This window comes from Sturnira hondurensis, unplaced genomic scaffold (assembly GCF_014824575.4).
Source record: "Sturnira hondurensis isolate 20B ecotype Veracruz unplaced genomic scaffold, ASM1482457v3 Scaffold0022136, whole genome shotgun sequence".
Lineage (NCBI taxonomy): Eukaryota > Metazoa > Chordata > Mammalia > Chiroptera > Phyllostomidae > Sturnira > Sturnira hondurensis.
Window position 1 is genome coordinate 4,634,615 of NW_028094767.1, and position 26,642 is coordinate 4,661,256.

At 35.3% G+C, this 26,642-nt stretch overlaps 1 protein-coding gene across 2 annotated transcripts in view; it reads right to left on the reverse strand.

The window, feature by feature from the left end:
- The window catches only part of SMAP1 (small ArfGAP 1), a 147,658-nt gene that overhangs the window by 92,218 nt on the left and 28,798 nt on the right, over positions 1-26,642 (reverse strand). For both annotated transcript variants that reach the window (XM_037034362.1, XM_037034363.1), the window contains exon 2: positions 13,021-13,154. In XM_037034362.1, coding sequence (XP_036890257.1) covers positions 13,021-13,154 — 134 coding nt within the window. The remainder of the gene's footprint in view (positions 1-13,020; positions 13,155-26,642) is intronic.

Genomic DNA, 26,642 nt, shown 5'->3' on the forward strand with positions numbered 1-26,642 from the left:
AATTAATAAACTTCTACCCAATTTTCTGAGGTACAGATGGGGGAAAAGAATCTTACATCCAGGTCTAAAGAGTAGCATGTAAGAATATGAAAACAACTATGGTTATTCCTACTAAGGAAAACTGGATGACAGAGGTACAGAAATGGGAAGGAGACTACTCACTTCATACCTTTTGTACCCTTGGACATTTGTACCATATATTTCCCACTCCCCAAAACAATATAATTATTACAGAAAAGTTATGTCAATCCTGCACTGTTTCTATCCAGAGGGAACTTAGCCAGAATGTCCAGAGCAGGGAGGCCCTCCTCACTGGTATCCTCTACTCCTCCTGTATCAGGGGTGTCAAACTTATTTTCACCAGAGGTCACATGGCCTTGCGGTTGCCTTCATAGGGCCGAATGTAATTTTAGGACTGTATAAATGTAACTACTCCTTAACACTTAAGCGAGAGTTCAGCACTGCTACCGGGTAGAAACAAGGTGCTGAGCCGGATAAAATAAGGCGCAGGGCAGAATTCCCCCTGCGGGCCTTGTGTTTTCTACCTGTTTCCTAGAAGAGCGTCTTCTGATGATCAAAAAGGTTATCAATCAAATCAAATTAGACAAAACACCCAACTGTTTTGTAAATAAGCCACGAACATAAACGTACATTTACCCAAGTGTTTTATAAATCTCACCCAAGTATATCTTACAGCAAAAATACAAAGTATAAATACAGTATTTATTTACGTTTTCCCCCAGTATCATCATCTTAAAGAAACACTAATGTTGCTGAAGATTATATCACTGAAATTCAGTGTTGTTTTTGCTTCTTAAAATTTCAGCATGTTTGTTTTTGTGTGGAAGAAGGAATACTACTTGCTCTATTTCTTTCAATTCATAAAAAATTTTAGAAAACAAAGACTAAGATTTTCAAACTGCCTTAGCTGAACATGTATTTAAAAGATAAAAACTCAATTTAAAAGAGAAAATTAATATTTGTAGTCCCTGAATAAATTCTTCACATCAGTGACTCACCTCTACTACCACTTGAAATTTTCCAGAATAGTTCTCTATCGTCCTCTCAAAAGCCACCAGGATTTCTTGCATAGGAGCAAGCTTTTCAGGACTGGTTTCAAGATCTTTTGGATTCCAGCTGCTGGAAAAGAAGGGCCACCATTTTTGGTCTCAGGAGCTCTTTGGGAATATTTAATACAGAGTCCATTCCTTCAGTTTTCATAAACTTGTGTTTTAGGGAAGTTGTTCTCTATTTTAATTCTTCTTTTTGAGAACAAAAGTTAAGTAAACTACACATTTAAAAATTAAAAATTTTAAATAATGATGTGGAAGTAAGAGCTACTAATTTTCATATTTTTCACAGTATCAAATATCTAGATATTTGATAATCAGATCTTGATTATCTACTACAGCATTTGCTAGTTGGTGCAAAATTCAAAGAATGCATTTTTTCTTAAGCGATAATATTAAAGACAAAGTTGAAAAAGTTTCACATCACAGTCTTTTGTCATCCCTACTTATTATGAAATTCTTACCACTAGAAATCTAGGAGTAAACCACTGCTTTCATCCTAGGTGCTGAAGGTCAAGCTCAGTAGTTGTACTGAACTCTTCCCTCAGTCAGAGTCTTCGTGACTCTAACTCTTCAGTATTTCTTGTAGGCTCCCCTCAATAATCTACCCCAATGCCAGTGCTGTAGTTCAAGAGCTAGTCACCCACTGAGTCACTGAAGGAACAAGCCCATCAGATTCATGATCTTAAAGAAACGTAACATTAAATGTCACTCTTCACCTCATAAGACATTTTAAGAGCTCCCTGCTTCGTCCCTGTTCCTACCTCCTATCACTGAGGATTAAGACCAAGCCAGCTGCTGGCTGCAACAATTTTACTTTTGCCTCCCATGACACACATAACTGCAACCAATGCTCTGGTGATGGAACACCACACCTTACTCTAACCCAACATGCTTCTCCATCCTTCTGCCTAAAAGATACCCACAGTGTGCTTTTAGAAATGCCTCAACAAATAAAAGACTCTATAAAAGTGGAGTATTAAGATATTTTAAAAATGTTTAAATTTACCATATCACTAGATGCTGCTGTTTTAAAAAATAATAACAATGAGTCACTAAGTAGTAGCTTGCTGAAGATCATACCCCATTTAGTTAACAAAGCCAAAACCAGAACCCAGGTCTAGAAGCCCAGGCTAGTGTTTTGACTATGCCTGTTGTCCTTTATCATTATGATATTCATACCAAAGCAAGGAAGGGATTACACCTTTAGAATATTATTAATATTATGAAATTAATATACTCATAAAATATGAAATTAATAATAATTGTTTCCATGTAATCCATTTATACTGGTATTCATTCACTGCCACATACAAATCTCCTACTAAATAAAGCACTATATATAAGCCTTTATGTAAGCCTTTATAGGCCTTTATCTTCATATAGGGCACAATATGAAAGCCTTTATCTTCATATAGGGCACAATCTTACACATTAAAATTCAAAATAAATGTGACTTTTATTTGGTCAAAAAGAATTGCTTAAAGAGGCAAACTTCTTACTAAACTTTCATTTTTTTATACACAGTATGACATTTCTTTCTTCACCTTACTGTGCAAGTATAGATAATATATAACCCAAAACTGTAAACTGCCTGCTTGCTCTGCTCTTCTTTGAGGACACAATAATCCTGGCAAGGAGTTGGCATAAATTGAAGATCAATCAACTTTAAAAATTAAGTATATACATGAGGCCATGATTTGAGAAAGTTCATCAGTTTGATGGAATTATAATAAGCACTCTTCCCACAAAATAAGAAAAAGCTGCTTGACCTTGTGTTTTCTTGAATAAATGTGTACTAACAATTGTGTACTGAAAGCTTATTATGTGCCTGGTTCTATAAGGCACTATGGAAATTTATTTAAGGGTTAAAATCTTGAGAACTAAACAATATTCAGACATATACAGGTCAAACATGGTTAAATCATGGAGTTCTCCAATTTAGCTTTTTTAAACTGCAACTTCACTTTATTAAATATTGCTTGTCTTGGGAATTCTGTAATAGTGGTGACAATTTGGGGGACTTCTGGAAGCTCCTCATGAGGAAAAAAAAAGAGTAACTACATAGAAAAACCAACCTCCCCCGGACAATATTTACAACAATACTTAGCAACTGAGCATCCCCAAACTCCAAAATGCCATCACGTAGGGGCAAGACCCTAAGGACCACTAGACTTCCTATGATGCCTCATGGGAATCAGGTAGCTCTGAGAACAGAATGCTAAAAGAGTGAAGAAATATAAAACTGGAAATTACAGTGAACAAATGTGAAGAAAACTGCGTGAAACAGAAACAATTTTTTATCCAGTCCAATAGCAAGTAATATCTTAGTCTACAATGAAACAATCTAGTAGTACCTATGAGCGCTCACAAGGAAAAACCACTAGGAAATGATTAAAAGCTGAGGTCAGGAAAAATGGAGATAAAGAAAAAGAAGATCAGATAAAAGTGGGAGAATAAAATGGGGCAAGAAAATCTCGAAACAGGTGATTTTATTTTTAAATCTTACATGAAAACAACTGAAGAGAGGTGTCAGTAAAGTTAAAAAAGCTACCTTGAACTCTAATTCCTTTTAAAAGTAATAGAGAACTGTCACATAAAAATAATCAACAGAGAAGAATCAAGGTCAAATCTCATGCAAACTTATTAGAAGAGAGTAAGAAGCAGAATAACATTTCTACAATGAAACCACACTAGAACGAATAGGCCCAGAAAATAGACCAAAAGTGTAACCTACCTATTCAGAGTGAGCTAAAAGATATACACAAGATATAAAAGAATATGTAAATTGAGTTAAAAGACATGAAGTTATGAAAAACACTAAGTCAGGAATTAGAAACAATGAGAATTAAAAACTCCAGAAAGAATTAAAAAGTATTTCTGAAATGAATATGAAATTAGAACATGAGAACGAATAAACAAAAGAAAACTGAAGACACAAAAGAAAAAATACTTGAATTTAAATTTAAAAAAGAAATAATCAATGGGATCCAAGAGAAAGCGACAAACAAAGGAGTTAGGCAATGAAGATCCAACATACAAGTAAGAAAATCATGAAAGAAAACTCAAGAAAGAATACTAAAAGAATTTTTAAAAAGTCATGTCATAAAAGAAAAAGATTGAAACTACATATTGAAAGAGCATACCACAAGCAGGCATTTCTTGTCTAAGAGAAGTGTCTTTATATTTAAATATATAGATAAATTAAACACAAAAGCACGAAAGAAGATATACCATGTACACATTAAGCAAAAGAAGGCTCAGTGGCTATGAGTGCATGCATAATAACTGTAACTATACCACTGCTGTGCAACAAAAAGATAAGCTGAGCCAGTTAAACTGAGTTTAAATTTTCTAGTAGCCTCATTAAAAAATAAAACAGGTAAAATTAATTTTAGTAATATAATTTACATATTGCATCTTTCTCCTCTAGTGAATGTCCATGGAAAACATAACTTATGTCACCTTCATCAATGCAATGCATTATTGGATCCTGTTCTAAATAAAACAAACCTGCACCACACTGAATGATTCATGTAAAATTTAAGTTTCGCCCTGTGTGGCTCAGTTAGTAGGAGCATTATCCTGTAACTGAAGGGCTACAAGTTCAGTTCACAGTTGGGGCACATGCCTGGTTTGCAGGTCCATCCCTGGCAAGGACACATACAATCCCAGGTCCAGGTCCAGAGGATCCCTGGTATGAGCACATATAGAAGGTGACTGATGGACGCTTCTCTCTCACATTGATGTTTCTCTCTCTCCCTCCCCCCCCCCTCTAAAAAGCAAAAAATGTCCTTGGGTGAGGATAGAAAAAATTAAGTTTCAAATGCCTGTGAATATTCTAGCTTCCAGGTTTCTATTTTTTAAAAGATGGCAGAGATGCCTCACAGGAATGCTGTACTTCTATTGAACTGCTGGCCATTTTATTTCACAATATTAATATGTGCTTTTAAAGAATAAAATTTATCATAACATCACCTAAAATATAGTGTCAGAAAGTCAAAGAGGAGAAAACGACTTCGGTGTATGTCAGCCCCTTTCATCATCTCCCTCTCATACACCTTTACGTGTGTGCTCAATTTGAGCACTGAGTATAGGCACAACATAACTGTCAATGTAAACACCTGTAACACCTGTAACTTGGTTATTTTTTTAGCTACATACCAATATTTAAAGTATCATTCAATTTCTTTTTACCTATTGTCCCTGCATTTGACCTCTTAGGAATTCAAGCTGATGCCACAGGATACAGCAAAGCCTATTGATGAAGAATAGTAAAAACCCATGATTTTAGCTTCCTTGAGGAAAAAACTCTTTCTAAGAAAAAACAAGTGTTTAAGACAAGCAAGTCAATACTATGACATATCTATTTGATAAACGAAAGGCTACCAAGTAACCTTATAGTAGGTGTTTCTAGGAATAAAAAGGTTACACCAGAAAACTAATCCATTTAACTAGTGATTTTTCCCCCTTATGAAAGAAACTATAAAAAGCAAAGATGTTTGTTCAAAAAATTTTTTCAAACCTATCCTTCAAACTTAACCTGAAAATCTTCTCACATTCTTTTGAATTATTCAAGAGTACAGGTAATTTTTAATCCTCTGAGGTGGAATTTCACTTTTGGAAAAAGTTGAATCACATCTCTAACTGTAATATATTATTTCTACTCAAATGCAAATAATGAAAATGTTTTTGAACTGCTATGGTAACCAAAGAGGACTGAGCATGCAATCCAAAAATCTCAAGAATGAAAGAGACTTCAGAGTCCCATCTGCCCATTCAGTGCTTGAATCCCAGCTACACATTTCCACGTGGTTGTCCAGCCTCTGCACAGCCATTCCAATAATAGTAAACTACTATTTTCCAAGGCAATCAATTTCAGTTTGGTTGGTTTGAAAGTACCACCTTTCTAGTATCTTCATGTATTACCTTGAAACTTCCATATACTACTTAAGTTATATTCCCTATGACTGCTATATTTTTGGAATTTCAAAAGTACATAGAAACATGTGGAGAAAAGGACAGAGATCAAGAAAATTAAAAAGAAACAATATAAAAATATTTTTCAGTTGGAAGGAAATGCTTGTTTTTTTTTGTTTTCTTCCTTCTCCCCATTCATTGCTAAAAGAAGCATAATCTCACAGAATTATGGCAAACCAAACATTGTTCTTAGCTTGCCATTAGCTTAATTTAAAAAACTAAACATGTACTGTGTTGCTAGTGCTGTGGTAGACATCACAAGGACTATACATACACATATAATAAAGTTTCTAACTACTGGAAGCTTACAATTAAGTTAAAAACATGCACAAATGTAATTAAAATATACTAGATAATTAAGCACAGCCTACACTCAGAAGATTTTATTAGAGTAGAAATTTAAGCTGGATTTTAAAGAATGGGAAGAATTTAGTTTGACATAAGGAATATGCAAAATGACATTCCCAACAAGGACAATAGGAGAACCAAAACAAAAACAAGAACACACCATCAGATTTCTTCAACAGGAAAAGCTGTCTCTGGACAGCCAGAGCTATATATTGTAAAGCAGCTGGCATAAGGTCAAAGACACAAGATGAAACCAGATGCCAGAAGACTACCAATTTAAGGACAATAAAATTTTTATGATTCTCAGAGGAGAACTAATGCAAATCTCTTAGGAGAGAAGTACAAGTACCAAGCAGTGTTCCAGGAAGATTACCCTGGATAGGGTATGTAAAATAGATGAGGTGACAGTGATGGGAAGATCAGAAGTAAGCTAAAACCTTAGATATGGTAAGAGAGATAAGAATGGAAAACAAGAGAAGGAATAAGCAAATTAAGAACCAATGTGCCCTGGCTGGTGTAGCTCAGTGGATTGAGCGCGGGCCTGCGAACCACCCGATCACGGTTCAATTCCCAGTCAGGGCACATGCCTGGGTTGCAGGCCAGTTCCCAGCAGGGGACTTACGAGAGGCAACCATACATTGATATTTCTCTCCCTCTCTCCTTCTCTTCCCCTCTAAAGATAAATCAATAAAATCTTAAAAAAAAAGAACCAATGGAATACAGAGGGACAAGAAAGAAAGAAGAAATAACCACAGAACACTACAAGCTTAACTAAAACAATAATATTAAGGAAGACAGCCAATCTGGATAATCAGATAATTATTACATCTTAGATCTGTTAATTTGCAGGTACACAGACATCTACCACAGCCTTAACATCACATGCACTAAACATTAATAATTATGACTGTAGCCAGAATTTCTCACATTGAAACACTGAAACAATTTCACAAATTCTTTTGTCCTGTTTCCATATGGAACAGAGGTTTTGTTGATACTATAATAAAACAACAGTTAATTCTGATACTCTAGTTTACTCAAATGCATAGTTATCTCTCTCTCATACACACACACACACAATCCATGCCTGATCACATTTATTCCTTTCTCTTAACTTCTACCATTGTCTTAACATCCAGTTTCTTTGCTTCATTCCCAAGCATTACAACTTCACAAGAGTTACTGAATATACAAAGATAGAGTAGATAATATAAAGCCATGTTGAAATTTCAGTGCCATGTGATCAATTAACTCCAGCCTCAAAGAACATGCAAATAAAATGGATGCCTAGAAAAATTACCAATTACTTCATGTCAAGGATATTCCCAGTTTCTCAAGAATGATAAATCCATGAACAAAAGTCTCCAAGAGATAATCTAAAAAAAAAAAAAAAGAAGAACAGAAACTCATTGTAGAAGGAACTACCGGAAAGGGGGAGAAACCATCTCCACAAAAACATAGCAACTGACTGCATGAGAGTAAATAAGTTTTTCTACGGAGAAAGACAAAAGGGCTAAAGATAGAAGTGTAGAAAATCTCCAGATGGTAGGAAAAATAGAAAAATAAACAGTAAAAAACTAAATAAATAAAATAAAAGATATGGGATAGTAACTTTAGTTTCTTTCACAAAGAGAGAGCTCAAGACAGCAGTGGTTAGCTTCAAGAGAAAAAGGAAGACCAAGGAGGGGAGGAGGAGGATGGAGAGCTGCATTTGGCAATTAGGGTAACCAGTGTTCTTTTTGAGCGCAAACTTTGCAGAATAATGGGAACAGAAATGAGTTAGTAGAAGGAAAAGAAAGGTAAAGAAATGAAATGCAGCTAAAGACCTTGCTCAAGGAACTCAACTGCTAAAAGAAGATAAGAGCTAGTCCCTAGAAGACAGTGGTTGGCACAATGTGAGTACTTAATAAATGCTCACTGACTGAACCAAAGAAATGAACAGCCACGTGTGCCAAGTCAAGATCCATATGTTAAGGGAAATAGGGTATGAGAGAGACCTTTTTATGGGAGGAGGGGGTAAGGCAACATGTTTCAAAGAAGAAGAAAGAGTTTAAAGATACCTCCAAGTGAATACATTTTTTTTTAATAAGGTGGAAAAGCAGGAAGAAAGGCTGAGAATACAAATAAAGGCAGAGAAACTAGCAACCACCACCACCTCCCACTCTGCCCCTAAAACAAAGAGAACAAACTGCAAGAAGTCAATGCAGAAACTCTCCCCAGCTGGGGTGGACCAAGAACAACAGGGAAGAATGCTTCTATTCTTTCGTTATAATAGTAAACAACAATTTTTAAAAAGTCTTTCCTTACTGCCCCAAATGTATTCAAAGCTAAAGCAAAAATGGGAAAAGGAGTGAAAACACCTACAAAATGTTAAAGTCAAGTTCACTAAAGATAAATCATATGCCTATGGAAACTGGGCAATTTCAAATGTAAATTTCCCCAAGATATATTTTATAAATAAATACATTCCAGTCGTATGGCCTTGGTGTTCCCAAGAAAATACTAAGTACCATATCAATAAATGGCACTAGTGAGTAATAAACAAGGCCTGAGAGAGAAGATTACTAAACATTTATAAATAAACAATGTATTAGAAGTGGTCTGAAAGTTAACAAGATAAATACCAAATATATGGCATATACTTCCAACACGACAGAATCTTACCAAGATGTTTCATTAGGCAGCATAATTTACAACACTCTATTAAAATGAGCTTTCTAAGAAATATAAGAGCATGAGTAACATTCCTCTATAATAAAAATGTTCATTTTAACTCTTTCAATACAGATACTGAAAATGAATAAGATTTTGAAATAATGGGAAAAAATGAAAACACATACAGTTAATGTAGTATTAAAAAACTGGTCCTTTCCAAAAAATTAGAAGTATTTGACAATAAATTCTTTAGATACTTAATCTATGAACCACATTTAAAAAGACAGCTCTGATTAAAAAATTAGGGTGAATACTGTATTTCAATGATAATAAAAATTAAAATAAGTTCTGATAGATAGATTATTTCCTTTTAAAAAGAAGCACATAGCAATTCTAGACAGCTGTGATATGGCAAATACCCTGAAAACTGGTTCTCATACACATAACATATATACAAATAACTACTAGAAATAACTGGTGTACAAAAAACACTAGTTGATAAAAAATTTTGAGGCAAAACTTATGTACATTTTACAGAGTCACACAAAAAAATAACATTTTTATGTAACAGCTTTGACAGTGCTCAAAGATTAAATCACATTTCCACGTTAGTCAAGCAAATATCTAAAAAAAAAAAAAAGAACTAACCAAAGCTAAGTACCATCTTTGAAAATGATAATTATATAAGCATGATTTTCATGAAATGTTAGGGTGATGACAGGGGAAGGCACAGGGGAGAACTATCAATAATAAAAGTATTTTTCTTCTAGAAATAAATACCACCCAAGCACTTTTTACATCAAGGAAATTCTAATAAGATATCATATGAATAAAAAACACTAAATCATATGTAATCTATACTTCCCCTCATCTAGGTTAACAGTCAGATTTGGTAAGAACTAACTTCAAAAGATAAAAGAGAATTCCAATGTATAGCAACCTAAAGATATAGAAATTAATGTAGCAGTTGCCCCTGAAAGACCTGACTAGAAATTGGCACAAGGAAACTTTCTAGGGAGATGGAAATGCTCTGTGTATCTTCATTGGGACACTGATGACACATCCAGACATTAGACACATAAAATCCACTTCTATCTAAAAATTGTTTTCTCTGTAATTACACCTCAATTTTTAAAATTAACAAAATGGCAAGGTATACAGTTGGATTATATGGAATATACCTACCAGTCAGGAAATACAATATGCTTAAATCTGAATAAGAAACAACCTCAACAGACAACTGATGTGATAGGTATATCTAACTCTTCACAACTGAAAATGCCTTAACATGTAATATCACTAAAAAGGAATTACTTTTCACAAATATTAGTAAAAAGAATTTCATTTACACTCAGGAATAAAACACAATGAATCACTTTATTTACTCAGTAGTGCATTTAGCAACTAATTCACCAGAGAAGGGTCACTAAAAAGTTGAACTGCTCAATCAACATTAGAAAGATATTCAAGGCAGCAATACTTAGGGTTTTACATAATGAACAAATGGACTAATACCTCTAACAGCTGACAAGTTAACATTATTGAGTGTTTAAAATATGCCAGGTACTGTTCTACATGCTTTACCCATATTAATGCATTTGATCCTCACAGCAACCTGCTGAAGGAGGCACTATCACCATCCCCACGTGAAGGAACAGGCACGTGAAGCACCCACCTGTAACCGCCCAGATCTGTCTCACTCCAGCAGTCCGGGATTTTAGAAAAATGTTCTTAATCACTTTGTTCTACTGCCTCTTTGTAATCAGCTGCCTTAAAATTTTCTAGGCTAAAATAAAGGTTGTGCTCTATGGTATAGAACCCTGGAGTCTTCACCACTTACCTCCTCATTTATATTGCACAGAAGTCCCAGAATAATTTTTAAGGAACAATTTTGGCTTTACTTACAAAGAATGCTAGATACTACATATGTCTGTGTAATTAGGCTTCTCTATTCTTTCTCCTTTTTTAAAGTAAAACTTTGTCTACTCATGTGATTTTTTAAAAAGTGAGTGCATCCTAACTGAATTTCTGATCAAAGGACACCTGCAAGAGGAGCTCTATGGTATACGGAGCCATAGACAGCATTCTCTGGTGATGAGTATCAATTAAAAGTCTTATATTCCAACATAATAATTCTTATTTCAGGAAGTTGAAAGTTGGAACCGTATATGCAGTTTTCAAATAATTTCAAATACTATATATCACTTAATAACTGTTTTTCAAAATCCTTACATTTAAAAAAATATGGTAGTATCTTGTAGTATGCCTGTAACCTATTCCATGGAAAACCAGTAACCATAGCCCTCTGACTTCTGCTCTAAGCTATAGGAAAAGAACGGCTGTCCAACTCAAATAATCTGTTATTCAACTCCTTTCAACAGCCTAGTTGAGAAAAAGAGTATTTCTGGAGAACTGAATTGTCCAGGGACTTCATGTTTTGTCCTTAGTTTGGAATAAACCATTTAAAAGACAATACACTTTGAGGTTTGAATGTCTTGGACTTCCATTACAAACACCAAGTTATGTACATTTTCAAGCTACAGGTCACATTTTCTTTATGTATGTGTGTATATTTATTTTTAATCTTCACCCAAGGTTATGTTTATTGATTTGAGAGAGAAACATCAATCAGTTGCCTCCTGTACACACCTAACCAGGGATCGAACGCACAACTTAGGTGCATGCTCTGACCGGGAACTGAACCCGCAGCACTTTGGTGTATGGGACAACACTGCAAACAACTGCGCCACCTGGCCAAGGCTACACTTCACATGGTCTTAAAGACAACTTTAAGATTTAAACAATTACCACAGTTACTACAGAAATGTTACTTAAAACATTAACTTATATGAAAGGTTCAAAGCTTTGATTTCTTGATGTAACAAAGTTTCTCCACAAGGATCTTGGAAATACATAAAGTATCATATTTTCTTTTTTGCCCTAGCCAGCAAAAAAGCTTAATATTTTATTTAAAACTGAACTAAATAAATTATGCTTTCCTTTATAGCCTAAAGATCTCTACTCTTTTTTTTCCTTTGAGTATTTTTAAGGTTTAATTTTTAAAAATATTTAAATATTTGCTACATCTAGAATTTACTTCAGTATAAATAACTGTCTTCAGTATAGAAGTTTTACTTTCTTTAACAAAACCAATATATCTTTTTTAAAGCATTCTATTCATTCATTCACTCATCCCATTCATGCCAATTTTTGTGTTATTTTTCTGATTGTGAGGTCTGTGTGCCACTAAGGTTCAACTACATATATCTATGTATCTAGCCTTCACACTAACTTAAAGTGCTTTGAAAAGATCATTAGAAAAAGCAGTGCAATTTCACTGTGAATTATAAAATAAAACTGGCAGAAATAGTCATTTTTACATCACCGGTCAACCTTAAGAATTAAAAGTATGATTTGAGAATTTAAAACTGTCATGCTAGAAAAATGGCGAACCCTTAAAATTACAAATTTATCTCTAACAAAGCTAAAACATTCAAAACAAGTCCAAATCAATAATTAGAACATTTGCTAACTGGGCTGTCTTCCAACTGGTAGGCCCTGTCTGAAAATCAGGAACACCTCTCTACAGAAGGGAAGTCCTCAGTTCTTACGCTAGATGCTATTTTATTATTTATCTTTACCCAGGCTCCCTCTACTGACAGGAAAGCAAAACAGATGATAAAATTATATGAGTTAATTTCATCAACAAAGGAAAAGAAATTCATTTTCTAAATACTCCAAAATCAACATTTTAGATTAAAGTAGATTATAAACTGATTTACAACAGACCCAAGAAGAAAAAAACATTGTCAACTGACAATTCAAATAATACTCAAATTTTATACGTGCCACATAACATTTCAACACACTACTTTTCAATATTAATGCTTATTAGATGCAAAGAAGATTAAAATTTGAAAATTCACTTTAAATAGTTTTAATAATTTATCAGTAAGAAAATGTTTACCTGTATCTGTTCTGGTGTCCATTGGTCTAGGTTAACTGACTTGACCCTGGATATATGAACCCCAAGATTTCTATGGATTCCAGCACATCTGATGCAAATAAACACACCAATATTCCAGGAAGCCCATCGGGGACCTAATTAGGGAAAAGAAACAAAGAAAAGCAAATATTAAAAACTAAAATAATTATCATGATAGCACATATACATCATTCTGGTTTTTTATACAATTTATAATAGAGGCTTACAAATTTTACATGCTATTAAATTTTCAAATGGCACCAGTAGATGACTGCTAAGAAGGCATGTGTCCTGGCTGTACCAAAAGGTTATACGTCAACCCCAAGAACCTTCATGAGTCTACTAATTTTGGTTTCCTAGAAACTTACTCTGAAATCTGAAATTTTAAAACTAATTTATGAGTTTTTTCACTCCGTGTATTTGAACCAGGAATAGTAATATCCCACAGTAAAAAGTTCTTTGCTTAAAAAATTACTAACAAATAAAAATCAAAGAGATTTTTAAAACTAAACCTCAGAAATTAGTAAGAAATAGACAACCAATCTAATAAAAAATTAGCATAAAGATATGAATGGGTAATTTACAGAAGAACTATATGGCCAATTAATATATTAAAACATATACAATCTCACTGGTAATAAGGGAAAATGCCTTTTAAAACTATTACAATTCCCACTTTGCATTCAACATATTAGAAAAGTTTTTAATTGGCTAATATTAAGTGTTGTCAAGCATGAGAAACAACAAGGACTGGTTCCAGGAGCCTTATATCAGATTAATCTCCAATATAATCTGAGATTAATAAATGTAATAAATGAACTGAGATGTGGTACAAAATGTTTGTTCTTTGGGTCATGGTCAAAAAATTCTGAAAGACACTGTAGAGAACCGACATAAGTATACAATAATACAAACCTTAGCTGTACTATTCATCATGCCTTTTAATGTTTTTTATTGATAATTTTAAATGTTCTTATGATTATTTTCACGTATTTCTTGTATACTTAAAGTAAAAAAATGGAAAAATATCTGAAAATTATGTCAAATAGAGGATTATCCTAACAGACCTGTATGAATCACTTGATTATAAAACTATATACAATAAGAGGTATCAATTTAAAAAATCAACTTCTTCAAAAAGTTTAGGCTTCTGTTTGAAGCACATACTTTTCATCTAAAGGTTGGAGTCAGTCTACAAAGTAATACTGAAGCTAGTCATACAATGCAGTAACACTAAATATATCCTCCCAAATTCCTTAGGAGACAGGTTATGCATACATAATTTGTGCCCAAATATCCTGCAGTTAAATTTAGAATGACATCTATAAAGTGACAAACATCTGGCACGTGCTTATTTAAATATTTGATTAATTGCTAACAGTGTCAAAATGAATTTGAGGCTAAAAGACTGTACTGTCAACCTACTCCTACTATCTTTCAGCTGCATAAATTATACTGGACAAAATAACAGAGCAACAAGGTTTTCACCTGTCAAACTGACTTAAGATTAGCTGCCCAAACTTAAGACTCATATGAAATAATGTTGAAAGTTTTAAAGTGCTGCTTAAGTACAAGTTACTGTCATCTTAAGAAATTCTGAAAATCAAAATACAATATTTTTTCTTCTGTAGAGAAGTTTCTAAGTCTGCAAAAGAAGAATATCTTAACTTTCCTCAAAAACAATTCCCAAAAAGGCAGTGAGTAAAGAGCATGACGGGAAAACAAAAGATTTTTCAAGGCATTCCAAGTGCAGCTTTATTGTTATTCTTAAAATAAAATGATCCCTGCAGAACATCTGCTAAGCACCATAGCCAAATACAAACGGAGACTTTTCTTTATAGCAGTTTCCCTGATGTAGCAAATGTTGTAAGTGAATGAGTGGATTAAGTAGGAAGCATAATTTGCATAATGTAATAAGGACTGTCACTGCAGGTAAAAAGCTCAGTACTCAATACAGTAGTACATTTTTACAATAACCAAACGTAATATAGGGATTAAAACATACAAAAGCATATATGACAATAATGCTAGTGGAAATAGAAAAAATGGTTATATTACTATTCAGCTAAAACTAAAAACTAGATATAATTAAATGTTAGATAATGGTTCAGTTTTAAACAAGTTAAGGCCATAAAAAAACATTTCATTAATTCCTAAAAGAAAAAAATCTTTGCAATCACTTATTGAAAACTTTAACCCTAAGCACTTTTGACCAAATGAAATAATAATGTAATTTTGTCAATGCATCTTTCTCTCAAATATAACTATCCTATCTTAACAATATACTTAGGAACCCTCAATAATAACTGAAATTATATATGTATTATCTACTCTAAAAAATTAACCTTGTAAATTGATCTAAAATTGCCTTGATAATAGCTGCTCAAAATGGCAGTTGTTCAATTATTGGCATGAAATCCTCCTTTTCATTCACCCAACCATTCAGTGAGTACTTACCAACTCTGTGACAAGTAAATGCTGTTAAAAGACAACAAACACAAAGTTTCCAACTTGGGAGACCAAGCCAAGGATAAATCGCAATTTAAAAAACAATTTGGTGAAATCTAGTCAAGTTCTAGATGAATGAACCTTTCCACCAACCAATCTATATTCTCATTCTCTCTCTCACACACACAATACACACACACACACACACACACAGAAGTATTTTAAACTGCAGGTCACACAATGTATTGATTTAATCTCAACAAGTATTTATTTTTAGAAGAGACAAATATAAGTGCACCACATGAAGGGTAAGTATAATTTTTGTTAAATTTTTACAAAAAATCAGTAGCATATATGTGTACAGACACAAATACACACAAAATCAAGTCATGCTGTAAAATGTTTTCCCGTGTCATAGTCAAATAAGGCTGAAAAACACTATAAAGAAACTCACATATGTACGCAAGAAGCCATTATATGAGTATTTACAGCAGCATGGTTTCTAAAAATGACAGGAAATAAATGTTCACCAGTATGATTATCTCACCACTCAATGAAATATTACACAACAGTGAAAAGACATCAGATGCACATATATATGGCACATGAGGACCCCCCAATTAAGGAGACAAAGTCTGTTGGAAAGCACACAGGTCTCACAGAGGAGGCAAAGCCTGAACTGAAATTTAAAGACTATTAGTCAGTAGGCACAGAATATGTCAAGATACATTCTTTGGCAAAGGTTAAGGAAGGTGCAGTATGGTAGGGGACTCTGGTACAGCTGAAGAGTAAAATATGCAAAAGTGTCCAACCTGTGGCCTGCAGGCCATATGTGGCTCAGGATGGCTATGAATATGGCCCAACACAAAAATCATAAATTTACTTAAAACATTATGAGACCTTTTTGCGATTAGGTGTACAACGTATTTAATGTGAGGCCCAAGACACACATTATCATCAGGAGATGATAAAGAGGATGCCATATAATAAAAGGCCTCATACGGCAGGCTAACTGGTTTACCCTGGCTTCCATGGAGAAGGTGCCTAATACCTCTTCTAAGTTCATCATGGCTCTCCCACTCACGCACTATGACTACACATGCCCTTCTTGCCTTCATGCCTTGCCATCTGTTGCTCTCTCTGTCCCAAATATCTTTCTTTCTTAGGTCTTCACATGCCTAGCTCACTCCATCCCATGAGCCTCAGTTCTCATGCTACTTGCTCATGGAGGGCTTTGCCATGACTACTTGCTAGAGTCGCCTTCCCCCTTACTCTCCATCATTTATAACACACACAACTATCTATTTCAAAGTTCACACAAAAATCTATGGGGATATTATGAAAACACAGATTCTAATTCTATAACCCTAATTCTGCATTCCTAATAAGCTACCAGTGTGTGCCCAGCTGCCACCAAAGACCACATTTTGAATAGCAAAATTCTAGATTATTCCTGACAAGGTCTTCAACCTAAACAGCACATTCCCTGATCTGCTTTCATTATTCTTATTGAATATGGGCTTTAAACTATAAATTTGTTAAAATGTACTAGGAATCATATCTGCTGAGGGGAAAAATCAAAACTGTATTTAGAATTCAAATATTGGGGGTTTGAGTTATCCATATCACTACCTCATTTAAAACAAAAAAAGCTAGGGTCAACTAAACTAATACTAATAATCTCATAACCACAATCACACTAAAACAAAACTCCAGTAACAGGAGAGATGTGCTCACTAATGTTAGTTAGCACTTTGACTCAGATCCATTATCAGTGAACACTTAGGGAATACTAACAATACAAACACAACAGGTCAAAGAACTGATAAATATGGCTACAGTAAGAATGCAAAAGAACAAATGTGAGAATCACCAGGAGCAACTGACAGGACTTAGAGATTGGGAAACACGGTGATAAGAGAGAAGGTAGAGAACAAGATGGCTGGAACTTCTGCTTTAAATCTGGGATTTAAAGCATAAAGGTACTTGTAGTGTCAGAAAACTTTGCAGGGAATCTGTTGAATGCTTTACACATCAGGATGAAAATGTCCATCAAGCAATTAGCAATATAGGGCTAAATTTCACACTGAAGACACATACATAAGCACTGTCTTCAAGAGAAAAGCTACAGCCCCAAGTAGAGGGGGAAAAAAAAGAATACAAAGTCTTACGGAGAAAATGAAAAGCAGCACAAAATCACAGACAGCAAGAGTTCTAAGATGGTCAACAGTGTCAAAAATTTCAGAGAAGTCAAGAAGAATAGGGCTAGAACAGAACAGAACATCACTCAGATGAGTGAACAGAGAGGTCACTGATAACCTCACAGAGATTAGGCAGGGAGAGAGGGAGGGAGTTCACCCATTCTGAATTCCATTACCAAATGAAACTTACCATTTCAGTCTCCAACTCCAAACCAGCTTTCTATTTTCTCTATTTTGCTTTCATGACCATCTATAATTTTGACCCTTTTTAAATCAGTTTTATTTTGCCCTACTCCAACTTACATACTCAGGAAGCCAATGAGAACAGACTCACCTATTTCAAGGTATTTCCTTGAATAACACTCAATTATTTCATCCTGAAACTTTCCTGCGTACCATTTCCCTGGCCTAGAATGTTCTCCTCAGGACCATATAAATCCTGCCTCATCTTCAAATCCTAGCCAGAGTCCCATATTCGCCATAAAGCCTTTCCTTATAACTCCATCCATCTAGTCTCCTTCCTATAAATGCCATTACAGCTTGTCTCACTCAAGAGACACCTGCTATTTTTTCATACAAATTAAAAAATTAGTCATGTCTACTAAAGCAGACGGTACATTTCTCACTGGGCAGCTTCTATGTGGCCTTCGGTATCACCTACAGTAAGGAAACAGGAAGTATAATAAAAAACAATCTGCTAAATCTGGTGACTTACTCAAATACCCAGGTTCTTTGATAGCTGGAACAATCCATCCACTATTTTTTTAAAATGAAAAGAAATTTAAAAGCTGTGAGACATAAACTATTGTTTTTAATGTCCATTTTGCAATTCTTCCATTTAAAATAAAATCCCCTAACTTTTACCTTGAAACATGGCTGCCCAGATAGAGGCTAACATTTCTTAGTCTCCCCTGAAGCAAAATGTGGTTAATGTCCAAGTTTTGACCAATGAATTGTGAACTGAAACTATGTGTTTTGCCACTAACCAAATCAGGCCTACGTTCTCCTTGCCTTTTTCCCTTTTTTATTAACTAGGAGATGATAAGAAATGAACCTGCTACCTTGGATCCAGATATGAAAGCCCCATGTTGAAGATAACAGAGCTATTCTATCCATAATGAACAGTTCATCTATAGACTAACCTAAAGAAAAAATAAACTTCTATCCTGTTTAAGCCACACTATTCCAGGTTCTTTTTGTTAAATTTGTAATCTATCTAATTCAATGTGAATTACATTTGTATGTTGGTAGCAGTAAACAGAATACACAAGAAATTGAATTTCTTATTTTAGAAGCAAAATTCTGAAAGAAGAGGAAAAGACTAATAAAGCACATTTTTATTAACCTTAGTTTTCTAGATTCAATTTGAACCGCCACATACCTATTTTCACCAAGATATGAGATGAAGAAGACAAAATACCAATCCAGTCTTCAAGAACCTTGAACTGTAGCAAGGCATACAATTATTATAGAGTAAGTGAAGAGGAAGAGGGAACATAGAAGAAGAAAAGATGAACGTTGACCAGGGATATTAGCGAAGGCTTTGTGGAGAGAGTGGCATTTGAGGTGATTACTGGAAGGTAAGTCCAATTATAGCAGGCAAAATCAGGACAAGGCGCAAGGACAAGGCACACACCAAGTAAAATGTACAGTGTCAACTGTACATTTGACACTTGAATAGTTTCAACTATAATGTAAGGCTACAGCCAGAAAGCACACCATCACGGCACCTGATTACTGCTGTTTCTTTTATTTAAATATTGATTTGATATTTTTTTAAGTAGTGATACAAATGCACCTAACTAAAATGTATATAGTACCAAGTGACTAGTAACTTTCAGATATAGATGATAGTTTCAAGATACAGAAACTCCGTGGAAAGTGGAAAATACATAATGAAAGATAAATCATTATATATATGTGTGTAAATATATGTTTATGTGTGTATATACATATGTGTGTACATGCATATATATATACACACACACACATAAACAAGGTAAAAAAGACTTTTAAAAAACAGGAATTTTACTGAGAGCTAAATATACTTGCTTTGTAGCTTTCATATCTTTTGAGAAATAAAATAAAATTGTATGCTTTTCTGAGACAAAACTCTTTGTTTCTTCTGTTAATATATTTTATTGATTATGTTATCACAGTTCTCCCAATTTCCCCCTGTGCCTGCCTCCACCCAGTATTCCCTTTTCCCTCAGGCAATCTGCCCCTTATTTATGTCCATGGGTCGTGCATATAAGTGTTTTAGCTACTCCACTTCCTATACTGTTCTTAACATTCCCCCCTATCCCCATCTATTCTGTACCTATCCATTTGTACTTACTTCTTAATCCCTGCACCTTTCCCCCCATTCTCCAGTAAATTGGATAGGAAGGCAATTTAGGTAATTGCCTGGGTGGAGCAATCCATGTGAACCTATTTGATGGAGTCTCTGATAACGGTGTCAGCACTTGGTGGCTCTGTGTAGGGGAGGGCACAGAAAGGGGACAATGCCGCTGCCTAGCCTCTGCAGTTTTGGCTGGGAAGAAGCTGTCCCCTGGCACAGGCCCTGATGCCAGACACCTTAATTTCTCCCTGTATGCCACTGGTACCCTTCCAGCTACCGCCCTGGTTCTGGAGGCTAGTCTGCATAAGTCTTAAGTCTATTGCAAGCACTTCAAGAGGAGACTGCTGCTGAGAACGCTGCAGTTTCTTCCACCAACCCAACCCCCACTAATTTTTACGGCCAGAAGTTATGGGGCCTTATCTTCCTGGCACTGGTACCCTGGGTGGTCTGAGGTCAGGCTGGGATCCCTTATTTTGGAGGTATCCCTCCCAATTTTTATCCACCACAGGTAGGTATAGAACCACCTATTCCATATCTCCACCCCTCCTGGATCACTGTGACTTCTTTAATTTATTGGTTGTTGGGCTTCCCACAGCTAGATTTCCTGACAGTTCTGGGTGCTACTAGTTGTAATTGTTGCTGTGGCTGTGAGAGGAGAAGAGCCATGTTCACCTACGCCTCCATCGTGACCAGAAGTCTTTTTAACTTTCTGATTACCATAATAGATAGACTAGCAATTATAAAAACCTACTTTAATTTCTTATTAATAGAAAATAAAATACAATAATGAACAGTGAATATAACATTAACTGCTAACAGTAACTCTCTTTTATGACTTAGTTCTATAAAGCCTTCTCCAATTCCCCCCACCCAACAATTTTCAAATAACTTTTACAACAATGATTTACACTTAATTAATTGTTTTAGCTATTTTTTTCTGAGGAAAAAGTCATCTCATTGAGAACAGGGACTTCATTTTACTGAATTCTGTATGCTCTGTAACCTGCACAATGTCTAGTATATAAATGCAAGCTGCCTCTAGCTTATAAATAATAGCCAAGGTCTTAAGCAACACCCCTCACCCCAACTGCTACCAAAACTAGGAGGGTAATTTTAGAGGAAATCACCACCTTACTGAATATGCAAGACATCATTCATCCTATTTTCAGATACACTGTCTGATTTAATCCTAGTAAATAAAAAATGATGTACGGTGGGGAAGAGGGAGGAAGGGAAACGACTTTGTGTTGGGCCACACTCACAGCCACACTGGGTTACATGTTGGATATCCCTGAATGGTTTGTTAATCTCAGTACACTTAGGTCCACCAGGGTCCACTGGGGTCCACAAATATTAAAGGGAAATTCCAGAAATAAACAATTTGTAAGTTTTCAACTGCATGTCATTCTTAGTACCATGATGAAATCTCTTACCATCCAGTCCTGTCCTGCTAAGGATATGAATTGCCCTATTGTCCAGGGTATCCAAGCTGGATACATGGGGTCTGGTACAAATAACACCTCTTTTATCACAAAGTTATAAGCATGTAATTCTGTAACATTACAATATCACACTCAAACACACCATATGACATTTTAGGTGAAATGTTCAAATTGCCGTCCATCTTGTGTGAGACATTCATGTGCCCTACCAACCACACTCAAGCCTGACTTCTGCCAGACCCTGTATATTATTGTATACATGCCCCCCATCTGTCAGTCACTTAGTAGCTGTCTCACTTATCAGACTGACTGTCCTGGTAACATACTGCGTGTGTTCAAGTAACTCTATTTTACTTAATAAAGGTCGCACAAGACTAGTGATGCTGGCAATTCAGATATGCTGAAGAAAAACTATTAAGTTCTTTTAAATGAAAGTTTTCAACCTAATAAGGAAAAAAAAAACCAATTAGGCTGAGGTACTAAGATCCACAGTAAGAATAAATGTTATATCCATGAAAGTATGAAGAAAAGAACTACGTGCTAGTTTTGCTCTTGCACCCAAACTGTGTAACTCAGAGCCACAATATGTAAAATGGAAAAGGTATTAAATGTTTTTATGGAAGACATAAAAAGAAAACATGTCCCAAGAGATGGCGGTGTTGTTCCAGAAAGCACTGAGTCTATATAAAGACTTCAGAAAGAGGTCTCCCTAAAACAAGTGACATTAAAACATTAACGGCAGCCCTGGCTGGTGTAGCTCAGTGGATTGAGCATGGGCTGCGAACCAGAGGGTCACCAGTTCAATTCCCAGTCAGAGCACATGCCTGGGTTGAGGTCCAGGTCCCCAGTGGGGGCCACGTGAGAGGCAACCACACATTGATGTTTTTCTCTCTCTCTCTCTCCCTCCCTTCCCCTCTCTCTAAAAATAAATAAATAAGATCTTAAAAAAAAACATGAACTGCAAATAAGGGATAATTACAGTAAGATTATTTTGAAAGACCACATTCACATAACATTTTTACAGTATACTGCTACAACTGTCCTATTCTATTATTAGTCATTACTTCCTATGCCTAATTTATAAATTAAACTTATCATAGGTATATCTATATGTATAGGAAAAAACAGTATATTTAGGGTTTGGTACTATCTTTGTTTTCAGGCATCCACTAAGGGTCTTGGAACTTATCCCTTGCAGATAAAAGACTACTCCATGTCAACTCTCATCCCCTTAACTGACTGGACCACCCGTCACTCCTTAAACATTTTAAGTAACAGACTGTTTGTTCCCTCCCATCTTGCAGCCTATATTCCAATTACATATATATCTATTAGAAAATTCTCTCTCATATGAAAATACTACAAGTTCAAAGGAAGAAAAAAATTCATGATGGGCTACTCTGAAGTAACTGGAAACAGCTTCATTCAAAGGCAGCTTCATAAATACACTGTAACTTTAAAGTAGGCCTGGAAAAATGGATGAGACTTAGATAAGCAGACATTGACTCACTGTCATCTAAAATGTGCTGCATGCTCCCTGGCTGGCATGGCTCAGTGGATTGAGTGCTGGTCTGCAAACCAAGGTGTTGCTGGTTTGATTCCCAGTCAGGGTGCAATCCTGGGTTGCAACCAGGTCCCCAGTGGGGGGCGGGGAGGCCAGGAAGGCAACAACGCAATGATATTTCTGTCCTTCTCTTTCTCCCTCCTTTCCCCTCTCTCTAAAAATAAATAAATAAAATATTTTATAAAAAAAGAAAAAAATGTGCTGAATGCTTACTATGTGCTGAGAACTTTCTAGATGCTGGGGATCCAGCAGGAAAATAAATCAGATGAAAGCCCCTTCTCTTTTTAACCATTCCAGTGAAGCAAAACATAGAGATGAACAAGTTAAAAATGTATAGGCTAGGAAAAGGCTAGGAAGGAAAAAATTGTACATGTAAGGAGAATATGAAGTGCTTAGAAAAAAGATAGGATGCTATTTTAAATACCATGGTCAAGGAACATAACACTGATAATGTGGCATTTGAGCAGAGGACTAAAGCAAGAAGCCAGTGAGTCAGGATAACAACCACTGCAAAGGAAGAAGGGGAAGCACACAGTATCTGTGGTCAACAATAGCTAACAGAAAACGGGGAAGATAAGCATAAATGAAAATATAGGCTGACAATGCTGCAGACCACCTTGATTTTATATTACTAGCAACAAGGAGTCACTGAACAGTTTTGAAAAGACCAGTGAAATTAGTAAAATCACAGCTTAAGAAAATACAATCAATAAATATGTACTCAATTTAGTCACTTTGCATGTGTTTGTTAACTACATAGTAACAAAAAGTAACTTGCTTTTTCTTCATCTTTAGATTGTGGTTCACTTAATAAATACAAACTTTCAGTTTGAAGTGGAAGAAATTATTTAAATACTTTGTGTCTCTCCTCTAGGGCAAGGGATATAACCAAAAGAATAAACAAATGAGACTTCATCAAAACAAAAAGCTTCTGTATGGCTAAAGAAAACATCGGCAAAATGAAAGGGAATGAAAACATATTTGCCAATGATACCTTGGACAAGGGTTTGATCTTTAAAATATAGAAAGAACTCACATGACTCCACACCAGGAAGACAAACAATCCAATTAAAAAAATAGGCAAAGAACCAAACAGACACTTCTCCAAGGAGGACATACAGAGGATCCATAGATATATTACTTTTCTTTACAGATATATTTCTTTTCATGCCTTTTCCAATAATGTACTGTAGTGGGTTCCATTTCTAACCAATATGAAGGGACAGCCTACTGACTAAGAAAAACTTAAAACCAAACAAAATACTAGTATCTAAAGCAACATTCCTGAAGATGTTACCTGACAGGCACAGCCTGGAGCAGGTCTGCCTCAGGCCGACCTATAGTGTTTGAGTTCTTGAGTTCTTGCAGGAAAGATTTCGCAACACAAGTAAGTCCCAGTGATTTTGAGAGTACATTTATTAAGGCTGGGGGCAGTGAGACAAAGGAAGGACTTCAAGTAGGTAGTAACAGGAGAGAGCCTAGTCAGTGTTCTGCTTTGGAATATTACAGGAAATGTTACAGGAAAGGAATAGGCCAAGGTGGGGCTGCAGTAGCTCATTCCCGCCTTGGAGAAATGACCAGGCCTTGGAGATATGACCAGGGAGTAAGCCTGGGTAGAGGTGCCACTCCCCACTGCTCTCCTGGCTCCATAGGGACCCTTAGACTTTAAGAGGAAGAAAAAAAGTTCATGCCTGGGGAAGAGGCATGTGCGTGCTCTAAAGCAAGCCTGCCCTCAGTCCTTTTCCTGGAGGCTTTTTCTTTTTTCTGCAGTGAGACTCTTAGGGAAGAGTTTCAATAGAATATTCATCAGCTTTCCAGGTATATTTTTAATATGCTGATGCATCAAAATGAGTACATGAAGGAATTTGTGAATATTTTTTGGTCCACTATACTGTGTTACTTCTATCTTGGGTGTGTCTGGCTTTTTAATGGAGTTTTGTTATTTGTTGCCTTGACTTCATCTTGGGTCCTTGGGTCCTTCGGTTTAGCTGTCACAAACGTCATTAATTGGGTCTCTGTTCTCCATTTCCCAGACCAGGAAGATTTAAGCTATGTATCCATTCCATTGGTTAGGGAGGAGAGGTATAAACCATTTGCTCTAGAGTGTCCTTGGTTAAGGGAGGTAAATTCTTGGAATTCACCAGCTGGCTGTAAGATGCTCTGTCTGGCAATATGTTTAATATTCTTGCCTCAAGTTTCCCCATTCCACTTGCCCCGGAATTTTTCTAGCTTCTTACTCTCCTGTCACATCCCTAACTTCTCCCCAAGGAAATGAAGCTGGGTGTCTACAGAGACCAAAGTGGCTAGACTTCATTAGGCAAAGTACAAGAGAGATCCACAGAGAAATCTTCCTTAGATCTACAAAACGTCACTGATTAATATGCACAAGTGAGGAAACCACAGAATGTAGAGAGCCACCTAAAACAATTAGAAGGAACAATCTTAAAGTTCGAAATAGTCAGGAATAGTGTCTGTGCCCATCAGCCAGGCTAAAAACGTCATCACATCATGAATGTGTAGTATCCAAAAAAAATTTTCCCTCACTAGTGGGAAAAATTAACGAGTAAAAGCTGCTCTAGTTTCACCTAAAAAACTTAAAAAGCAAGATCTGGAAGAGTAGATGTTTCCAAATAACTGCACCAAAGAAAGAAAAAGTTTGAGAATATTTATAGAAATACAAAAAAAAAAAAAACAGAACTGGTATGCAAAATTCACCAGTAAGAAAAATATGATCTATAAAAAAGGAGAAAAGCCAATCAACTGAAACCAACCAAAAAGTACATAATTATAGGATTAGTAGACAAGGATGGTAAAACCATTATTATCTATAACTTACATATGTCCAACAAGCTATAGAAAAGAGTGACCAAGTTAAGGTGAGCAATGGAATAGAATATGATTCTATATATTATGTATATATACACACATATATACACACATACACACACATATACCCCATATCAAACTGCCTGATATAAAAAAATATACTGGATAGGATGAAGATTAGATGATACAGAAATATAAAGATTAAAGAATCTGAAGACAAAGCAATAGTAACCATCTAAAATGAAAACAAAAATACCCCCCAAAAGGCAGTTGCAACAGCCTAATTCCCTGAATTAGAATGAGGTGACCAAAAAAAGTACTTAAAGAAATAATTGCAGAAATATTTCCAAATTTTTGAAAAATATATGACTGCAGGACCAAAAATCTCAAAGAATACAAAACACAAGAAATATGAAGAAAATCATCTGAAGGTATACCATAATATAATTGCTTAAAACTACAGATGAATAGAGAAATCTTAAAAGCATCTCAGGGGGAAAAACATATTATGCACAAAGGAATAAATACGATGACAAATTTCTCATCAGAAACAATGTAAGGCAGCAGTCAGTGAAACAACATCTTAAAAGTACTGAAAGTAAAATACTCTTCTTCGCCTGAAACTGTTTACCATACTTAAAAGGTGACATAAAGACCAGGACAGAAATCAATGTAACAGAGACTAGAAAAACAACAAAGAAAGTTAGTGAAAATAAAAGCTGATTATTTGAAAATATCAATACAAATGATAAACCTCCAGGCTGGCTGATTAGAGGAAAAAG